This window comes from Gorilla gorilla, chromosome 3 (genome assembly GCF_029281585.2).
Source record: "Gorilla gorilla gorilla isolate KB3781 chromosome 3, NHGRI_mGorGor1-v2.1_pri, whole genome shotgun sequence".
Lineage (NCBI taxonomy): Eukaryota > Metazoa > Chordata > Mammalia > Primates > Hominidae > Gorilla > Gorilla gorilla.
In genome coordinates, this window is record NC_073227.2 from 98,528,475 (window position 1) to 98,550,299 (window position 21,825).

Sequence of the window (21,825 nt, forward strand, 5' to 3'; positions counted from 1 at the left end):
ACCTTCTGCTTTAAATCTTCAAAAACGTAACCTCAGACTTCATATTAGGGGACCAGCTACTGGAATAATTGAAAGTACTGTTTCTCATATTTAAAATAATTAAACATAAACTCTAGCTTCATGCACAATATTCACTTACAGTTTGTATTGATATACATAATTAATGTAAAAAGATGAAATTTGGTACCATACTTTAGAGCTAATTAATATGCAAGCAATTCTGAAGACTTGGAAATAGATTTATTTTCATCACTGTTGTATCATTAAGTCTATATTCTTGCCATTACATACATAAAAAAACTCAACTGTCAGATCATTTAGAACCATTTTTCTTGATTTAATATCATTATTAAATTTTGGATGTTTATCATACCTAATGATAGTTTGTTAACAAATACACTGGATGTTCTGATGATCCAAAGGGTGCTATCAAATTAGCGCTATTGTTGGAAAATATCACCCCACCTCTACCATACCTACCACCACCACCATCACTACCACCATTTTGGGTGTTTACTATGTGTCAGCCATTAATTATAAGAGCTTGTAAATTCTTATAACAGTCCTACAAAGTAGGAGCTGTTATTATGATTTCTATTCTATAGCTGATAAAACTGAGGTCCAGAGAGTGTAAGTAACTTGCTCAAGGTGTCAGCACTTTTAACCTAAACTGTTCTACATTGCAATCTCAGAAGACTATATGTGACTTATATTTTTAATCCATATGCTACTACTCCCGGAATAATGAATTACACTTTTATATATAATACTGGCTGGTGCAAAAGTAATGGCCATTACCAAGGCCATGATTACTTTTACACCTGCCTAATAATAACCATAATAATGATGTTTGCTAACATCAAGCCTTCCAAGAATGTTATATACATTACATCATTAAATATAAGGAAAACACAAGTTTGTCAGTAGAAATATATTTTCAGGTCTTGAATTCTGGAAAAATTTGCAACCTGTCTTCAAGGATTTTCATGATTTTTAATGTAAGGTTTTTATTTTTATTTTTTAAATTTCAAAAGGAATTTTGTAATCATTAAGGAAAGTTTGGCAAGGGTGGACAAGCTGAAAGGAAAACAATCACCTGTATTTCCACCATTCAAAAAGACCAAGATAGATTTGGTGGTGGAGAGGGGAGGAGAATTCATTCCAGTCTTTTGGTAAGAAAATGTAGATATGTTTGTTAGCATAGTTATAATCACATTTTAAAAATTGGTGATAATCCTTGACAAGAGGAGAAATTCCTTATGTTCACATAAGGGGTTATTCTTCTAACGAAGGATGTAAATTCATACTGAAATTGCCTGCTTTCAACTTTTGTCCAGATGCTTTGTGAACAGAGCCATAACCATAACCCTTCCACATTTCTGTAGGCTCACTGAAATTGTTTGTTCAGTCTGATGAGAGTTCTTGAGAGATTTTTAATACCTACTTTTACCAGATCTAATATTAATTAATCCAAGTAGTTTGAACTTCATCTTTGGATGTTTTTTCAAGAAAGATAGATGGGCCAGGCATGGTGGTTCATGCTTGTGATCCCAGCACTTTGGGAAGCCTGCAGGGGTGAATTGCTTGAGCCCAGGAGTTCGAGACCATCCTGGGCAATGTGGCAAAACCCTGTGTCTACAAAAAATGTAAAACTTAGCCGGACATGATTGTTCATGCCTGTAGTCCCAGCTACTTGGGAGGCTGAGGTGGGAGGATCTTTTGAGCCTGGGAGGTTGAGGCTGCAGTGAGCCGTGATCATGTCACTGCACTCTGGCCTGGGTGACAGAGCAAGACCTGTATCAAAAAAAAGGAAAAAGAAAGATAAATGATTGGTAAGTCTTCTGAGCCTTTACGCATTTGAGTATGATTTTCTTGTTGCTGTCATACATGAAAGACAATTTGGGGGTATCTAAAATTTGGAAGGACTATAATCTCTTCCCATCCTGACCCTATGGACTCCTTTCCACTGAATTTTGGAATTTAGTGCCATCGAGGAGAAATCTGAGGTTTGTCTGCTTTCTATTGTATTACATGCAGCTAATTTTACTCTATTGCATTCTTGTAGGATGTTTCTTTTCTTTTTTTTTTCAGATATTCTTTGAATTTTTATTTTTTCATCCTTTTTTAACTTTTATTTATTTTTATTTATTTATTTATTTTTTATTATTATACTTTAAGTTTTAGGGTACATGTGCACAATGTGCAGGTTAGTTACATATGTATACATGTGCCATGCTGGTGCGCTGCACCCACTAACTCGTCATCTAGCATTAGGTATATCTCCCAATGCTATCCCTCCCCCCTCCTACCACCCCACAACAGTCCCCAGAGTGTGATGTTCCCCTTCCTGTGTCCATGTGTTCTCATTGTTCAATTCCCACCTATGAGTGAGAATACGCGGTGTTTGGGTTTTTGTTCTTGCGATAATTTACTGAGAATGATGATTTCCAATTTCATCCATGTCCCTACAAAGGACATGAACTCATCATTTTTTATGGCTGCATAGTATTCCATGGTGTGTATGTGCCACATTTTCTTTTTTTTTTTTTTTTTCTTTAAGAAATTAAGGTTTTAATGTGAAATTAGTTATATGAAAGGCCAGAATAATATTTATATTTTTCAGAGAATTTAATGATATTAAGGCATATTAGTTATCAAATAATAATTTAGAAAAGTAGTAATAAGAGAAGTAGATTTTATCATTGTTATTTACTCTGAAAACCCCTGTTAATAATTTTGTCTCATTGTTTTTTTTTTTTTTATTTTTTATTTTTTTTTTATTGATCATTCTTGGGTGTTTCTCGCAGAGGGGGATTTGGTAGGGTTACAGGACAATAGTGGAGGGAAGGTCAGCAGATAAGCAAGTGAACAAAGTTCTCTGGTTTCCCTAGGCAGAGGACCCTGCGGCCTTCTGCAGTGTTTGTGTCCCTGGGTACTTGAGATTAGGGAGTGGTGATGGCTCTTAACGAGCATGCTGCCTTCAAGCATCTGTTTAACAAAGCACATCTTGCACCGCCCTTAATCCATTCAACCCTGAGTGGATACAGCACATGTTTCAGAGAGCACAGGGTTGGGGGTAGGGTCACAGATCAACAGGATCCCAAGGCAGAAGAATTTTTTCTTAGTACAGAACAAAATGAAAAGTCTCCCATGTCTACCTCTTTCTACACAGACACGGCAACCATCCGATTTCTCAATCTTTTCCCCACCTTTCCCCCCTTTCCATTCCACGAAACCGCCATTGTCATCATGACCCGCTCTCAATGAGCTGTTGGGTACACCTCCAAGCCGGGGTGGTGGCCGGGCAGAGGGGCTCCTCACTTCCCAGTAGGGGCGGCCGGGCAGAGGTGCCCCTCACCTCCCGGACGGGGTGGCTGGCCGGGCAGGGGGCTGACCCCCCCCACCTCCCTCCTGGTCGGGGCGGCTGGCCGGGCAGAGGGGCTCCTCACTTCCCAGTAGGGGCGGCCGGGCAGAGGCACCCCTCACCTCCCGGATGGGGCGGCTGGCCAGGCGGGGGGCCGAACCCCCACCTCCCTCCCGGACAGGGCGGCAGGCTGGGCAGTGGGCTGACCCCCCCACCTCCCTCCCGGACGGGGCAGCTGGCCAGGCGGGGGGCTGACCCCCCACCTCCCTCCCGGACAGGGTGGCAGGCTGGGCGGTGGGCTGACCCCCCCACCTCCCTCCCGGACGGGGCGGCTGGCCGGGCGGGGGGGGCTCCTCACTTCCCAGTAGGGGCGGCCGGGCAGAGGTGCCCCTCACCTCCCGGACGGGGCGGCTGGCCAGGCGGTGCCACATTTTCTTAATCCAGTCTATCATTGTTGGACATTTGTGTTGGTTCCAAGTCTTTGCTATTATGAATAATGCTGCAATAAACATACGTGTGCATGTGTCTTTATAGCAGCATGATTTATAGTCCTTTGGGTATACACCCAGTAATGGGATGGCTGGGTCAAATGGTATTTCTAGTTCTAGATCCCTGAGGAATCGGCACACTGTCTTTCACAATGGTTGAACTAGTTTACCATCCCACCAACAGTGTAAAATTGTTCCTATTTCTCCACATCCTCTCCAGCACCTGTTGTTTCCTGACTTTTTAATGATCACCATTCTAACTGGTGTGAGATGGTATCTCATTGTGGTTTTGATTTGCATTTCTCTGATGGCCAGTGATGGTGAGCATTTTTTCATGTGTTTTTTGGCTGCATAAATGTCTTCTTTTGAGAAGTGTCTGTTCATGTCCTTTGCCCACTTTTCGATGGGGTTGTTTGTTTTTTTCTTGTAAATGTGTTTGAGTTCATTGTAGATTCCGGATATTAGACCTTTGTCAGATGAGTAGTTTGTGAAAATTTTCTCCCGTGTTGTAGGTTGCCTGTTCACTCTGATGGTAGTTTCTTTTGCTGTGCAGAAGCTCTTTAGTTTAATTAGATCCCATTTGTCAATTTTGTCTTTTGTTGCCATTGCTTTTGGTGTTTTGGACATGAAGTCCTTGCCCATGCCTATGTCCTGAATGGTAATGCCTAGGTTTTCTTCTAGGGTTTTTATGGTTTTCGGTCTAATGTTTAAGTCTTTAATCCATCTTGAATTGATTTTTGTATAAGGTGTAAAGAAGGGATCCAGTTTCAGCTTTCTACATATGGCTAGCCAGTTTTCCCAGCACCATTTATTAAACAGGGAATCCTTTCCCCATTGCTTGTTTTTCTCAAGTTTGTGAAAGATCAGATAGTTGTAAATATGTGGCGTTATTTCTGAGGGCTCTGTTCTGTTCCATTGATCTATATCTCTGTTTTGGTACCAGTACCATGCTGTTTTGGTTACTGTAGCCTTGTAGTATAGTTTGAAGTCAGGTAGTGTGATGCCTCCAGCTTTGTTCTTTTGGCTTAGGATTGACTTGGCAATGCGGGCTCTTTTTTAGTTCCATATGAACTTTAAAGTAGTTTTTTCCAATTCTGTGAAGAAAGTCATTGGTAGCTTGATGGGGATGGCATTGAATCTGTAAATGACCTTGGGCAGTATGGCCATTTTCACGATATTGATTCTTCCTACCCATGAGCATGGAATGTTCTTCTATTTGTTTGTATCCTCTTTTATTTCCTTGAGCACTGGTTTGTAGTTCTCCTTGAGGAGGTCCTTCACATCCCTTGTAAGTTGGATTCCTAGGTATTTTATTTTCTTTGAAGCAATTGTGAACGGGAGTTCACTCATGATTTGGCTCTCTGTCTGTTGTTGGTGTATAAGAATGCTTGTGATTTTTGTACATTGATTTTGTATCCTGAGACTTTGCTGAAGTTGCTTATCAGCTTAAGGAGATTTTGGGCTGAGACAATGGGATTTTCTAGATATACAATCATGTCATCTGCAAACAGGGACAATTTGACTTCCTCTTTTCCTAATTGAATACCCTTATTTCCTTCTCCTGCCTAATTGCCCTGGCCAGAACTTCCAACACTATGTTGAATAGGAGTGGTGAGAGAGGGCATCCCTGTCTTGTGCCAGTTTTCAAAGGGAATGCTTCCAGTTTTTGCACATTCAGTATGATATTGGCTGTGGATGTTTCTTTCCGTTTATAATTTAAACATCTTTCAGAATATTTCTAGGTGAGATATCTTTTTATATATTTTTGTCTGGAATATTATGGAGCTCTTTTAGACTGTATTCCAGTTTTTGAAATGTTTTCTTCAGTGATGGCTTTGATTAATCATATCTGTTCCAATTATTCTCACTTCTCCAGAAATATCTATGACTCTTAGATTGCTCCTCTCTCTTTCCTTCTCTTTATAAATCATGTTCTCGCTCATCATTTTTCAGTCTGCCTTTCCTCTGCATGGCGAGATTTTCTTAAGTTTATATCTAGTATCTCTAATACTGATTTTAACTTGATAATTTTGCTTTAATTAAGTCTTTTTTATTTCTACTATCATTGGTTCATCTACTTTTTTATCTTGTTTATTTTTTATTGCTTCCTGCTTCTGTTTGATAAAGTCTGAATATTCTTGCATCTTACTGAACTTACAAAATGGCTTTTAAACATTTTTGTTTAGATCCTGTAGTAAATAGTTTTCAGAAGTCTCCTGTTTCTCTGAATCTTTAGGGTGTTACTCCTTTGTCTTTGATGGGATTCTGGACATGCTATCACCAAATATAGCATCTTGGCGTATTGAATATTTTAAGCAGAAGGAATTTGAGTAAACGGGAGTAGCAGGAAAATCACTTTGACCTTCCCCCTGCGCTTCTACCTTGAAGCAGGTCATGAAGCTTAGGAAGCACTTTCAGATCTTTCCCTAAAGCAGGTTTTAAGACTCTCTTGTGAGAGGTGCTGTCCTTACACCCATACAAAAGAAACACCCTTATCTCCGAAGACACAGGCACACAGAGAAAAATCTGAACAAATACACCTTGCAAATTTTTCCCCAGTATGTTATCATTAGATCATGCTTTTTGCCCAGTGGAATGACTATGCATTCTTTGTCACAGCTACTCTAAAAAAACACTCAGCTTTAAGTGTTTCTTTGGGTCTTTATTTCCTTATGAAGGTTCCTGTGTCACATAAAACTTAAATAAGTTTTTATGCTTTTCTCTTGTTAATATGCCTCAGCTATGAACTTAGGATGAGTAGAAGATATTTTTCCTTTCCTACCTATCATTCTTCAGAGTTTTCTCCCAAGTTCCCTTCTTTCTATTTACTCATCCTTCATCAAGAAAAATCAGGCTATAGTCACTGCTTGAAAGCTGCAAGGGTAAGTAGATTTATAGCCAGATGCTAGGAAATAAGCATGCCTCCTAATCCAAGGGTCTGGCAGGTTTTCACTTAGTGTAGTTACATTGACCGAGATCATTTCTTTTTCTTTCTCCACTGCCCAGCCCTCTTATCTTCTGATCACATGGAACAAAAAACTCAGATCCTCAGCCTGCACTGCTTTGAAGGCTCTTTCCATGTCTCTCTCTGACTGTGATTCTTTACACCGGGGCACTCCCCTTCCTCACTGCTTTTCATCACTCCCTCTTCTTCCCCAGCACACATACTTCCCACTCATGTTTTATTGTTTGACATCATGGGCTCTGACTAGATGCAGAAAGAAAGATATTAAGGGAGGTGAAAGGCTAGGGCTAACTCTTTGCCTCAAACAGCAGTGGCCACACATTGGAGGGAGGAAGGCCATATTCTGTTAGATATAGGAAGATGGAAAGTTGGGAAGAGATGATGGTTCTTATTTTTATTTAGGCTTGCAATGGCAGGCCATAGAATGTCTTAGGGTCAGTGGGATTTCCTCCTGGCAATGGCAGGAGGTGGACTGTTTGTCTTACTCTTTGGTGGTGGGGTTTTAATCTCTTTCTGTATTTTCAAGAGTATTGTGCTGGGGAGAAATTTTGTCAAGAGCTTTCATCCATAATACACTATAAACTTCTTTATCATAAGTATTTTTATTTAAGGAATACTGAAAACCATAGCCGAATATATCTTTAGCGATAGTCCTACCCCAAATTGTAGTGGCATTAGTAATATGTTTTAGTACTAAACTCCTGTTTACTGAGGGCACCATATTAGACCTAGGGTTGGCAAACTTTTTCCATAAAGAACCAGATAACAAACATTTTTAGCCTTGTGTGCCATACAGTTGGAACAACTACTCAGTTATACCATCGTAGCACAAAACCAGCCATAGACAATATGTAAATGAATGGGCATAGCTATGTTCCAGTAAAGCTTTATTTACAAAAACAGGCAGTGGGCTGGATTTAGCCCACAGACCATTGTTTGTGGGCCCCTGTATTAGACTCTGTGGTTAGAAGGGCATGTATATGGTGGTCAGAATGATAGAATTCAGGTGTATGGTAGCAACTAAAGTATACTGTCAAAAAGCCTTTCCTATCTCTGCTCCACCTCCCTACTCAGCTTCTTCTTACTTCCTCTCCAGTTCTGGCTGTAAAGCACCAGCCCAGATGGATCTCAGCTCTCAATCGTGTAGTTCTCTTGTTTCCTGAAAATTTTTTCTTTAATGCTTTTCCTTCCTGCTCTTGTTGGTTTATATTTTTGAAGAAAGATTCTGTTTTGATCAATACAATGTATAATTAGATGTTGCCAATAAGATTTGGAAAGCACAATTTGCCCTATACCAACCACCATACAGGTAATACCTCCCTCCCTGCATACACTCATGGGGACTCTGCTACAGTTCTTGAGTCTACTCCATGTAGGTTAAGATAGATTGATGCTAACTCTATGCCTATTCAAGATTTGTGATTTTGACATTTGTTTCCTGTTTGTCTGACATTGTGTAAGGCTTACTTCATTTGTTTATTATAATAAAGTTGCTGAATAGTGTAACATCAGCTAACCTTTATTTTCTCACTGAAAGCTTATTAAGCTGAAGAGATCTGTCTGTAGTCAAGAAACACTAAATGATTTCAGTGCAAGTTCAATTTCCACATATTCCATTAAACAATCAGTGGTCATAATACTTTGCATATAGAAAAATAAAGAAATAAAACAACCTAAAATAGAGAAAATAGTTGTCAATTTAATTCTAGTGGTTCAGGCATTTGAAATAAATCCCAGTTAGGTAGTAATACATGAATCCAACTGATCATATATAATGGGGTTAAAGAATTGCTGAAGTATGACTGGGGTTTTCCACGAAAAATTAAAAGTTCTGTGACTCCACCCCTCCCAAGTAGACTGGCCTTCTTGTTCTTGCAGCATGAATACCAGAGTAACAATGACAATAAAATTGTGTTTTCTACTCCTCATAATAGAAAGTGAAGACAACTGTTCTAGATTTATCTTCTGTATAAGATCTACCACTTCTTAGTTATTGACACTTGGTTTGTTCTCACCCTTTCCTCTGCCTTTCATGTCTCCTTTCCTGACATTGAAGAAGGCTGTAGTGATAAGTCAAAGTGAGAGGCTGACTCTTTGGCATTAATGAAAATTAAAGAAAGAAAATTCTTCTTAGGGCAGCAGAGACAAATAGTCTGATATTCTGGGAGTGGTGGTTGTGGCAGAGGTGAGAATGTAGGGACACAGAGTAGCTGGGAAAGGGTTCTTTGGGCATTTAATCTGTCACCCACATTTCTCTGCACTGGCTTATTCCCAGATACCTAGAGATATGAGTGATTTTTTTTCATGTGAAAGACCTCTCCAATGCACATATAAATATGTGTCCATTCATGTAAATAAATTTATACATTTATATATGCAAAATAATAGTGAAGTAGCTTATCAAAGGAAGGATACCTTCACTTTTGAGTTTCAGGATGATTCAGCAGGAGTATCAATATTCTTAAATGTTGGTATGGTTGGTACTCAGAAGTCCTGCTGCCAACCAATTACCATTACCAAGTTAGCTGTGTGACCTTGGGCAATTTACACACCTCTCTGGTCTTTACTATTCTCTTTTGTAAAGCAAGGATAAGAGCATCTACTCATAGGGTCACGTGAAGCACTTAGAACAGTGCCTGGAAGACACCAAGAACCATTATTATTGTTATTTGTGCTTTTCTTTGTTTTTAAAATAAGACAGGACTTGAGGCATGTGCAAACTTCTTAAGGGCACACTGACCTTGGAAGTGTTCATTCTTATCAGAGTCCCAGGTGACTAAGAAATGTTAAATAAGAGGCAAGTGCTGTTATAGATGCTTCGGGGCATGATTTAGTTGGCTGTGAATGAAATTTTCCTGCTGTTGTGGATCTTATTAATATCACTTTGTGATGGATTGTTCCTGTTCTGGGTGTTAAGGATGAGACTGTAGTCCGAGTCCCTGGAAAATGTTGCCCGCAGTGCTCTGCAAGATCCTGCTCTGCAGCTGGCCAAGTATACGAGGTAAGCTTTCATGCTCCCCATGTAGGTGTTTTGACATCTGTTCTCACACATCTGCCCTCCACCCACTCCAGCCACCATAAGTCACCACCCTCATGTCTGACTCTGCCAGGAATACTAACTCAGTACATAAACAGCTTTTCTCTTCTCTTCACAGAAAACTTGTATGAAAAAATTAAGTTGAAGAGGATTAGAAATATAAAGGAATGTGCTGGCAAGCAGCACCTGGTTCAAGAACCTTGGTGAACTTACTGTTCACATATCTTGAGGGAGGAAAAGAGGGCTATTATTGATTACCATCAGTTTACATTTAGCTTTGAGGCTCTGTGGATGTTTTTCTGCTTTGGTTGGATTTTATGCATTGACATCTGGAGACCGTCCCCTCACACCCCTGCCATCTTACACTGGGGAAAACCTGGCGGTAGTAGAAGACAGAGGGAAGGGAGGAGAGAGGCTGTTGGTGGTAGAACCTGCAAACTCAGAAGTTCTATTGGGTAGCCTGGATAACGATGTGCCTAACATGTAGTAAGCATCAAATAAAGATGAGTTTAACAAATTGAATGAATGGATGAATGAATGAGTGAATGTTCTTCCTTGGGAGTGCCTAGCTGGTCCAGAAAAAGGTTACATTACTCAAAAGCAAAGAACACATAAAAAAATAAACTCAATTACTTCCCTTACTCGCCAGCCACTCTAAAAAAGACTAAATAGAAATTGGGGTCATGACTCTCAGTAGCAAATCTGAAACTAAGTATTAGGGGATAGATGCCTCACAAATTCTAGACAGGTCACTTGAAATCTGAATGAAAATAACTAATTGGGAAGGATTTTTATATGTGCTAGATCTGTGCTGCCTGACACAGTGGCCATATATGTGGCTTGCATTATATTTTTATTGGACAGGATTGTTAGACTGAGTTTTTCTTTGAAGACACAGGCTTTATATCTGTAATGGCATCTTCAACTACAAGGAACAGAAATCCCACTCTAAAAGTGGCTAAAATGCTAACATTAATTATGTCATCTAGAGGTGGGATGGGGCAGCTGCAGGGTTTATTAATTCAGGTCTCAATGATGCCTTCAAGGATCTAAGCTCTTTTGATCTTTCCACCTGCCACCCTTAACATGTTGGCATTTGCCCTTCATCTTGTCCCTTCCCATCCCCAAGGAGACCTCCTCAGCCCTGGGCAGCTCATCCTCACACAGCTATTACTAAAGGTTGGTAGAAGAGAGGGGTGGGATTTTGTTTCATGTGGGAAGAGAATTTTTACTTTGACCTCCACCACTCTAGCAAATTTCCTGTGAGGTCCCCTCCGGTTGGACAGTGTCCATGCCCTAGCTGCAAGGGAAGCTGGCAAAGTGAGTATATGGCAGTGAGGGCTGGGTCTCCTGGCTGAGGCAAGAGCTAAAGAATGCCACGGATGAGCCAGTCAACAAGGTCTTTCTACCCATCTCAGTGTCTCAAGTCTCTATGTGCCTGGCACAGAGTGGGCCCTCAACACACCTGTAGAATGAATATAGGTGAATGAAAATTAAAGTCTCCTTTGGACATTTATTGACTGTTTTCATAGAAGCTATTCCTATCTAAATGTTTTCATTTCTCAAGAGTACATTCAATGTGGCTCATCTTACAAATGTAATGAAAATTGGGTGTCTTATGTGTCAGTGCTTCTATTTTACGTATGGGACATTTGATTTTCCACGTTCTTCTTTCCTGTCTTCATGCAGCATGGTGAGCAGTGGAGTGAAAATGCCTGCACCACGTGTATATGTGACCGGGGTGAGGTCAGGTGTCACAAGCAGGCCTGCCTGCCCCTGAGATGCGGAAAGGTATTTGAGAGTGTGTACCTTACTTGTTTAAGCTCTATTCTGGGTCATTTAAGGAATGCGCTTCTTATTCCGGTGTGTCCTTTGGGGGAATCAAAAGTTTTATAATGTTTGCAAAGTTACATAAAGATATGAAGGCTCTGCTTCCTAGGAAGAAGGGTTGAGGTGCAAGGGACCCTGCCCATCGTGAGTCGGGCCAGGGAAAGAGCCATGTAGAGCTTTGGTATTTTGGGTCCTCCTGCCTCTGTTGGCTTGGGTGTTTCACCGTCTCCTGAGGACTGCCCCTCACCTTCCTCTCTGTGTCCTAGGGTCAGAGCAGGGCTCGGCGTCATGGGCAATGCTGTGAGGAATGTGTGTCTCCTGCCGGGAGCTGCTCCTATGATGGAGTTGTGCGGTACCAGGACGAAATGTGGAAGGGCTTGGCCTGTGAGTTCTGCATGTGCGATCATGGCCAAGTGACCTGCCAGACTGGAGAGTGTGCCAAAGTGGAGTGTGCCTGGGTAAGAAGCAGGGGCATTTCCATTTGGAACGTTGCAGCTCTTTCCAACGGGATAGTGAGGGGTCCTGCCTGTTCTTTACTTCTTGGCAGCAGCAGGGATGTCCACATTGACTTCTCACACTTCATAGGACCTTCTAGCCTAAAGCTTCTGTGGTATAAAATGAATGTCACTGTTTGTTCAGACTAGCTCAGAACAGCCCCCTGGATCTTTTAGCTCTCAGTGCATCTGGTCAAATTGGAAGCCCCGAGCCAGAGACATGAAAGGGAAGGACATGATATGGGACATTAGCCTATCAGGCAGCGCAGCTGGATCTCATTGCTGATGGCCTGCCCAGTTCTCCCCGGCTGTGAAACGGGGTCCACAGGTGTGCTGGTGGCCGGGCTCTTGCTGTAGGCCCCACTGACAGCATTTAGCAGAACGAGAGCCAGCACAGAGGGGCCGCTTCCGTGGATCAGGAAAAAACATAACATGCTTTTTGTTTTTAAGAGAGAGCAAAGGGGACCTTATAAACAATTAACTCCATTGACCTCTGTTAACCTCTGCTGTCTGCAGAATTTCTAGAAGCTTCTAACAAAGCAGCCTCTGTTTGGACTATAGATGTACTGTATGTTGGAGGGAAATGACTTTTTTTTTCCTCGTTGAACTTGATTTTGACCCATTACAAAACAAATTGCTTTTAAAGTTGTCTCCTTCTCTCTCACCGCTCCCTTCCGCCCCACCAATTTCCCTCTGGGCCGTGAACTTGAGTAGATGAGGGAAATTAGAAAGATCTGGAGCCCTGGGTTTCTGTGAAGGCATTTTTCTTTCTAGTTCTTCTCCCCCACTTCTCAGCTCCTCTTAACCCTGAGCCTAAGGAGGAACAACCTTTCAGACATGGCTGTCATTGGCAGGGTTATTTTTCAACTTGCCTCCTACTTGTAGGTCTTGACAGAGTTGAGACATATTTAGGTAAAGAGGGTCTTGCTTTTTGCAGATTTATTTCCCCTTACATGCCTTTTCATTTATTTTCTTTATGTTAGAGGAGTCAGGGTGATTGGATGAAGATGAGAAGAAAACCTAATCAGGGCCCTTTTTTGTTGTCTCTGTCGGGCTGAGGCTGGGCTTCCCTGCCTCGGCAGTCTGCCCAGAGGATCTCATTTTATTTTCTAAGGACTTAATTTATCTAACATCCTAGAATTTATGAAAAAATGTGGGAGAGGAGATTCTGGTAGGGTGGGCCCTTTAACCACCTAATTTCAGTCAGATCTGAACAAAGAGTCTCAGTCACAGAAAATTGTTTAGCCCATATCCCTAGCATTTCTGCATTTCCATGTGCCTGTCTGCTGCTGTCGGCTGTGACACCTGGCTATCGTGGCATGAGCCAGGCATTCTTGGCTATTCTTAGGGAATATGGGGATTAGCTGCCAAAGTGGAGAGAGAGCACTTCAGTATTCAAGTCACCCCATAACACCGTCTCATTCCTTTCTAGTTACTTCAACTCCACTGCCATCTTTTCTTTTATGAATTGAGGAGTTCTGATGCCTCACCTATTTCTCCAGATCTTTAACCAGCTAAATTGTTTTCTTCCATATTACTTCCATGTTTCCCAAGTTTTGTTTAAAGCCCTGGGTTCTAAACTAGAAACTCTACCAGAAGTGAAATTTTAACCAACATTGACTCTGATGAAACATATCTCTTAGCCTTCTTTATATGCCATGCTTCTGTTGACCTTGTTAAAGCCTGGATGTACTAACTTCCTAACTTCGGCTTAGCTTGTATCACTGGTGATAAACAGATGAATAAGGCTCGTTATGACCTTAAGAGTTTCCAGGCTTTTTGGGAAGTCAGATATGTAAGCAAAAATTATAACACAGTGTGGCACCAATGGAAATATGAGTTAAATATATTAGGAGCTCCCGGAGGAAATGAGTATGTCTGCCAAGGGGCACAGTGGAAGTGCCCTTTTGATATTTTTATTCAGTTCTACCCCACTTTCTGCCTGCCTCCTTCTCTAAAATATCAAGGTCATTTTGATTTCTGATCTTGGATACCAAGGATGGATTAAGTGTAAGTGCAATGCACATCAGAAAGACACAGAGAAGTTAATTTTTAAAAGAAGAGGCAAAGGTGTGCAGCTTCACCATTGTCTTCATTATCACACTGGTTATCAACAGCAATGTTCTGAATAGCATTAAAATCAGCATACAGTTTTTGTTGTTGTTAAAAAAGAAGAAAATGGCCTGGTCTTTGTCTTTGCTATATTCCACCAAATCTCTAAACATTGAAACATAAACAAATCAATGATAGGCTAGCACAATATAATGATTTTCATATTTCTAGATTTAATGATGTCTTTGAACCTTAATTCAGGTGAAGAAGTCAAATTACCTTTTAAAGAAGAGGACCTAGCATTCACATCTGAAGCATAAAATGGAATGGGGAAAATTGAAGCTTGGAGCAAAATGCATAGGAGAGGGTAGGTGCGTGGTAAATGCGAGCTGCCATTCCCTGCTCCAGTGGAGGCAGTTTCCCTCAAAAGAGTGTTTCCTTTTCCAATGAGCAAGTTAGCCCAATCTTAGTCATTGGTCTGGTGGCTGTAGGTATGATTAGGTGGGGAAAGGGTAGAGATTCTGTCTGGCCTATGCAACAGAATCCTCTTAAAAAGGAAAGAATTTGTTTGTTTCTGAAAGCAATTTTAGTCAAAAGTCAAACGCTAATTGGAGTGAACTCCCCACTGCAGTGAACTGATGTGGTTTGGGGCATTGAGGCTGCTTCTATAAATAGAAAAGCTATTTGAAACTTCCCACCTCACCAAAACTGAATCCTTGTGCGCCAGGAGCAGTCAGTGCTTGCTGTTACTTACAATGATGTTTGAAGGTCAACAGCCTTTCTGTTGCACAGGCCTTACTGTTTCTATACCTTCCCTACCTAATCATACCTACCTCCACCAGTCCGAAGACTGAGATTGGACTAACTAACCTGCTCATCAGAAAAAGGAAACACTCTTTTGAGGGAATTTGCCTCCAGTGGAGCAGGGCAAGGCAGCTCACATTTATGGAGTGCCTACCCTCTTCTGTGTATTTTGCTATAAGCTTTAATTTCCCTCCCACAATTTTTTCAATACCAGCCACCGCGCCCCGCCCCCGCGCCACCACCACCACCCCAACCACTTTCTTTGCCTCATTTAGGTGATAGGGAGTCACTTTTCAGTTTTGTCTGTATGTATTTTAGTGGACACTCAAGAATCTCTCATGTGTTTTGTCTTTTACAGAAGTATGCATAGTCAGTCTTGTTTCAAAACGTTGTTTTAAGTGACTTAGATTACATGCATATCAACTCTTTTATATGCTTTGAAAGCCAAATTCAGCGTTTCTGGGTTATGCCGTCACTACCAACTGATTTGTCACATTTCTGCAAAATAATTTATATGTAAATGCATCTGCTTTCTATAGCACCCACTGCTGCCTATTGGCCTCTGACTGACATGAAATTTTGATGGACAGTAATCTATATAACTCCAAAATAATTATAATCATTTATGTATTTTTGTGTTTCCTCTAAACGTTTAGATTTTCTCTCAGTAAAATAACACATATTCATTCTAGAAAATTTTGAACAAGAAAAGTAGAAAAGAGACTTAAAAATCCATCTATAATGCTATCAAAGATATCCAGTGCATCCAGAGACAACCAATACTTCCATAATATTTGTCATTAGTATAGTGTTTTTAAACAAAATATCATTATGATTATTCTGTTTATGCAAATTTATATTATTCATTTTCATTTAACATGGTTTCTACACTTTTAAATATAATACAGGCCCCAAATTAAATATTAAATATTTAGAGAAACATTACCATTCTTTTTTTTTATCACAAACATTTTCAATTGTTTTCTCCATTAATTTTTTTTATTATACTTTAAGTTCTGGGGTACATGTGCACAATGTGCAGGTTTGTTACATATGTATACATGTGCCATGTTGGTGTGCTGCACCCATTAACTCGTCATTTAGCATTAGGTATATCTCCTAATGCTATCCCTCCCCCCTCCCACCACCCCACAACAGGGCCTGGTGTGTGATGTTCCCCTTCCTGTGTCCAAGTGTTCTCATTGTTCAATTCCCACCTATGAGTGAGAACATGCAGTGTTTATTTTTTTGTCCTTGTGATGGTTTGCTGAGAATGATGGTTTCCAGCTTCATCCATGTCCCTACAATGGACATGAGCTCATCATTTTTTATGGCTGCATAGTATTCCATGGTGTATATGTGCCACATTTTCTTAATCCAGTCTATCATTGATGGGCATTTGGGTTGGTTCTGAGTCTTCGCTATTGTGAATAGTGCCACAATAAACATACGTGTGCATATGTCTTTATAGCAGCATGATTTATAATCCTTTGGGTATATACCCAGTAATGGGATGGCTGGGTCAAATGGTATTTCTAGTTCTAGATCCCTCAGGAATTGGCACACTGTCTCCCACAATGGTTGAACTAGTTTACCGTCCCACCAACAGTGTAAAAGTGTTCCTGTTTCTCCACATCCTCTCCAGCACCTGTTGTTTCCTGACTTTTTAATGATCGCCATTCTAACTGGTGTGAGATGGTATCTCACTGTGGTTTTGATTTGCATTTCTCTGATGACCAGTGATGATAAGCATTTTTTCATGTGTCTGTTGGCTGCATAAATGTCTTCTTTTGAAGTGTCTGTTCATATCCTTCACCCACTTTTTGATGGGGTTGTTTTTTTCTTGTAAATTTGTTTGAGTTCATTGTAGATTCTGGATATTAGCCCTTTGTCAGATGAGTAGATTGCAAAAATTTTCTCCCATTCTGTAGGTTGCCTGTTCACTCTGATGGTAGTTTCTTTTGCTGTGCAGAAGCTCTTTAGTTTAATGAGATCCCATTTGTCAATTTTGTCTTTTGTTGCCATTGCTTTTGGTGTTTTAGACATGAAGTCCTTGCCCATGCCTGTGTCCTGAATGGTATTGCCTAGGTGTTCTTCTAGGGTTTTTATGGTTTTAGGTCTGCCATTTAAGTCTTAATCCATCTTGAATTAATTTTTGTGTAAGGTGTAAGGAAGGGATCCAGTTTCAGCCTTCTACATATGGCTAGCTAGTTTTCCCAGTACCATTTGTTAAATAGGGAATCGTTTCCCCATTTCTTGTTTTTGTCAGGTTTGTCAAAGATCAGATGGTTGTAGATGTGTGGTATTATTTCTGAGGGCTCTGTTCTGTTCCATTGGTCTATATCTCTGTTTTGGTACCAGTACCATGCTGTTTTGGTTACTATAGCCTTGTAGTATAGTTTGAAGTCAGGTAGCATGATGCCTCCAGCTTTGTTCTTTTGGCTTAGGATTGACTTGGCAATGCAGGCTCTTTTTTGGTTCCATATGAACTTTAAAGTAGTTTTTTCCAATTCTGTGAAGAAAGTCATTGGTAGCTTGATGGGGCTGGCATTGAATCTTAAATTACCTTGGGCAGTATGGCCATTTTCACGATGTTGATTCTTCCTATCCATGAGCATGGAATGTTCTTCCATTTGTTTGTGACCTCTTTTATTTCATTGGTCAGTGGTTTGTAGTTCTCCTTGAAGAGGTCCTTCATATCCCTTGTAAGTTGGATTCCTAGGTATTTTATTCTCTTTGAAGCAATTGTGAATGGGAGTTCATGCATGATTTGGCTCTCTGTTTATCTGTTATTGGTGTATAAGAATGCTTGTGATTTTTGCATATCGATTTTGTATCCTGAGACTTTGCTGAAGTTGCCTATCAGCTTAAGGAGATTTTGGGCTGAGACGATGGGGTTTTCTAAATATACAACCATGTCCTCTGCAAATAGGAACAATTTGACTTCCTCTTTTCCTAATTGCGTACGCTTTATTTCTTTCTCCTGCATGATTGCCTAGGTCAGAACTTCCAACACTATGTTGAATAGGAGTGGTGAGAGAGGGCATCCCTGTCTTGTGCCAGTTTTCAAAGGGAATGCTTCCAGTTTTTGCCCATTCAGTATGATATTGGCTGTGGGTTTGTCATAAATAGCTCTTAATATTCTCAGATACATACCATCAATACCTAATTTATTGAGAATTTTTAGCATGAAGGGCTGTTGAATTTTGTCAAAGGCCTTTTCTGCATCTATTGAGATAATCATGTGGTTTTTGTTTTTGGTTCTGTTTATATGCTGGATTACGTTTATTGATTTGCATATGTTGAACCAACCTTGCATCCCAGGGATGAAGCCCACTTGATCATGGTGGATAAACTTTTTGATGTGCTGCTGGATTTGGTTTGCCAGTATTTTATTGAGGATTTTTGCGTTGATGTTCATCAGGGATATTGGTCTAAAATTCTCTTTTTTTGTTGTGTCTCTGCCAGGCTTTGGTATCAGAATGATGGTGGCCTCATAAAATGAGTTAGGGAGGATTCCCTCTTTTTCTATTGATTGGAATAGTTTCAGAAGGAATGGTACCAGCTCCTCCTTGTACCTCTGGTAGAATTTGGCTGTGAATCCATCTGGTCCTGGACTTTTTTTGGTTGGTAGGCTATTAATTATTGCCTCCATTTCAGAGCCCATTATTGTTCAATTCAGGGATTCAACTTCTTCCTCGTTTAGTCTTGGGAGGGTGTATGTGTCCAGGAATTTATCCATTTCCTCTAGATTTTCTAGTTTATTTGCATAGAGGTGTTTATAGTATTCTCTGATGGTAGTTTGTATTTCTGTGGGATAGGTGGTGATATCCCCTTTATCATTTTTTATTGCGTCTATCTGATTCTTCTCTGTTTTCTTCTTTATTAGTCTTGCTAGCAGTCTATCAATTTTGTTGATCTTTTCGAAAAAGTAGCTCCTGGATTCATTGAATTTTTGAAGGGTTTTTTGTGTCTCTATCTCCATCAGTTCTGCTCTGATCTTAGTTATTTCTTGCCTTCTGCTAGCTTTTGAATGTGTTTGCTCTTGCTTCTCTAGTTCCTTTAATTGTGATGTCAGGGTGTCAATTTTAGATCTTTCCTGCTTTCTCTTGTGGGCATTTAGTGCTATAAATTTCCCTCTACACACTGCTTTACATGTGTCCCAGAGATTCTGGTATGTTGTGTCTTTGTTCTCGTTGGTTTTGAAGAACATCTTTATTTCTGCCTTCATTTCGTTATGTACCCAGTAGTCATTCAGGAGCAGGTTGTTCATTTTCCATGTAGTTGAGCAGTTTGGAGTCAGTTTCTTAATCCTGAGTTCTAATTTGATTGCACTGTGGTCTGAGAGACAGTTTGTTATCATTTCTGTTCTTTTACATTTGCTGAGGAGTGCTTTACTTCCAACTATGTGGTCAATTTTGGAATAGGTGTGGTGTGGTGCTGAAAAGAATGTATATTCTGTTGATTTGGGGTGGAGAGTTCTGTAGATGTCTATTAGGTCCGCTTGGTGCAGAGCTGAGTTCAATTCCTGGATATCCTTGTTAACTTTCTGTCTCGTTGATGTGTCTAATGTTGACAGTGGGGTGTTAAAGTCTCCCATTATTATTGTGTGGGAGTCTAAGTCTCTTTGTAGGTCTCTAAGGACTTGCTTTATGAATCTGGGTGCTCCTGTATTGGGTTCATATATATTTAGGATAGTTAGCTCTTCTTGTTGAATTGATCCCTTTACCATTATGTAATGGCCTTCTTTGTCTCTTTTGATCTTTCTTGGTTTAAAGTCTGTTTTATCAGAGACTAGATTGCAACCTCTGCCTTTTTTTCTTTTCCGTTTGCTTGGTAGATCTTCCTCCATTCCTTTATTTTGAGACTATGTGTGTCTCTGCATGTGAGATGGGTCTCCTGAATACAGCACACTGATGGGTCTTGACTCTTTATCCAACTTGCCAGTCTGTGTCTTTTAATTGGAGCATTTAGCCCATTTACATTTAAGGTTAATATTGTTATGTGTGAATTTGATCCTGTCATTATGATGTTAGCTGGTTATTTTGCTTGTTAGTTGATGCAGTTTCTTCCTAGCCTCAATGGTCTTTACAATTTGGCATGTTTTTGCAGTGGCTGGCACCGGTTGTTCCTTTCCATGTTTAGTGCTTCCTTCAGGAGCTCTTTTAGGGCAGGCCTGGTGGTGACAAAATCTCTCAGCATTTGCTTGTGTCTGAAGGATTTTATTTGTCCTTCACTTACGAAGCTTAGTTTGGCTGGATATGAAATTCTGGGTTGAGAATTCTTTTCTTTAAGAATGTTGAATATTGGCCCCCACTCTCTTCTGGCTTGTAGAGTTTCTGCCGAGAGATCCGCTGTTAGTCTGATGGGCTTCCCTTTGTGGGCAACCCGACCTTTCTCTCTGGCTGCCCTTAACATTTTTTCCTTCATTTCAACTTTGGTGAATCTGACAATTATGGGTCTTGGGGTTGCTCTTCTTGAGGAGTATCTTTGTGGCATTCTCTGTATTTCCTGAATTTGAATGTTGGCCTGCTTTGCTAGATTGGGGAAGTTCTCCTGGATAATATCCTTCAGAGTGTTTTCCAAGTTGGTTCCATTCTCCCCGTCACTTTTAGGTACACCAATCAGACATAGATTTGGTCTTTTCACATAGTCCCATATTTCTTGGTGTTTTGTTAGTTTCTTTTTATTCTTTTTTCTCTAAACTTCTCTTCTCGCTTCATTTCATTCATTTGATCTTCAATCACTGATACCCTTTCTTCCAGTTGATCAAATCAGCTACTGAAGCTTGTGCATTCATCACGTAGTTCTCATGCCATGGTTTTCAGCTCCATCAGGTCATTTAAGGACTTCTCTACACTGTTTGTTCTGGTTAGCCATTTGTCTCATCTTTTTTCAAGGTTTTTATCTTCTTTGCAATGGATTTGAACTCCCTCCTTTAGCTCTGAGAAGTTTGATCATCTGAAGCCTTCTTCTCTCAGCTCATCAAAGTCATTCTCAATCTACCTTCGTTCCATTGCTGGCGAGGAGCTGTGTTCCTTTGGTGGGGTAGAGGTGCTCTGATTTTTAGAATTTTCAGCTTTACTGCTCTGTTTTTTCCCCATCTTTGTGGTTTTATCTACCTTTGGTCTTTGATGATGGTGACATTCAGATGGGGTTTTGGTGTGGATGTCTTTGCTTTTATTAGTTTTCCTTCTAACAGTCAGGACCTTCAGCTGCAGGTCTGTTGGAGTTTGCTGGACGTCCACTCTAGACCCTGTTTGCCTGGGTATCAGCAGCGGAGGCTGCAGAACAGTGAATATTGCAGAACAGTAAATGTTGCTGCCTGATCATTCCTCTGGAAGCTTTGTCTCAGAGGGGCACCCGGCCGTGTGAGGTGTCAATCTGCCCCTACTGGAGGGTGCCTCCCAGTTAGGCTACTTGGGGGTCAGGGACCCACTTGAGGAGGCAGTCTGTCCATTCTCAGATCTCAAACTCCGTGCTTGGAGAACCACTATTCTGTTCAAAGCTGTCAGACAGGGACATTTAAGTATGCAGAGGTTTCTGCTGCCTTTAGTTTGGCTATGCCCTGCCCCCAGAGGTGGAGTCTACAGAGGTAGGCAGGCCTCCTTGAGCTGCAGTGGGCTCCACCCAGTTCGAGCTTCCCAGCCGCTTTGTTTACCCACTCAAGCCTCAGCAATGGCATGCACCCCTCCCCCAGCCTCGCTGCCACCTTGCAGTTGAATCTCAGACTGCTGTGCTAGCAATGAGTGAGGCTCCGTGAGCATGGGACCCTCCGAGCCAGGCGTGGA

General features: G+C 40.8%; 1 protein-coding gene across 3 annotated transcripts in view; it reads left to right on the forward strand.

Annotated features, from left to right (window-relative positions):
- The window catches only part of FRAS1 (Fraser extracellular matrix complex subunit 1), a 484,406-nt gene that overhangs the window by 197,705 nt on the left and 264,876 nt on the right, over positions 1–21,825 (forward strand). For all 3 annotated transcript variants that reach the window (XM_004038871.5, XM_055385587.2, XM_055385586.2), the window contains exons 7-9: positions 9,735–9,818; positions 11,544–11,645; positions 11,951–12,142. In XM_004038871.5, the coding sequence (XP_004038919.5) occupies positions 9,735–9,818; positions 11,544–11,645; positions 11,951–12,142 (378 nt within the window). The remainder of the gene's footprint in view (positions 1–9,734; positions 9,819–11,543; positions 11,646–11,950; positions 12,143–21,825) is intronic.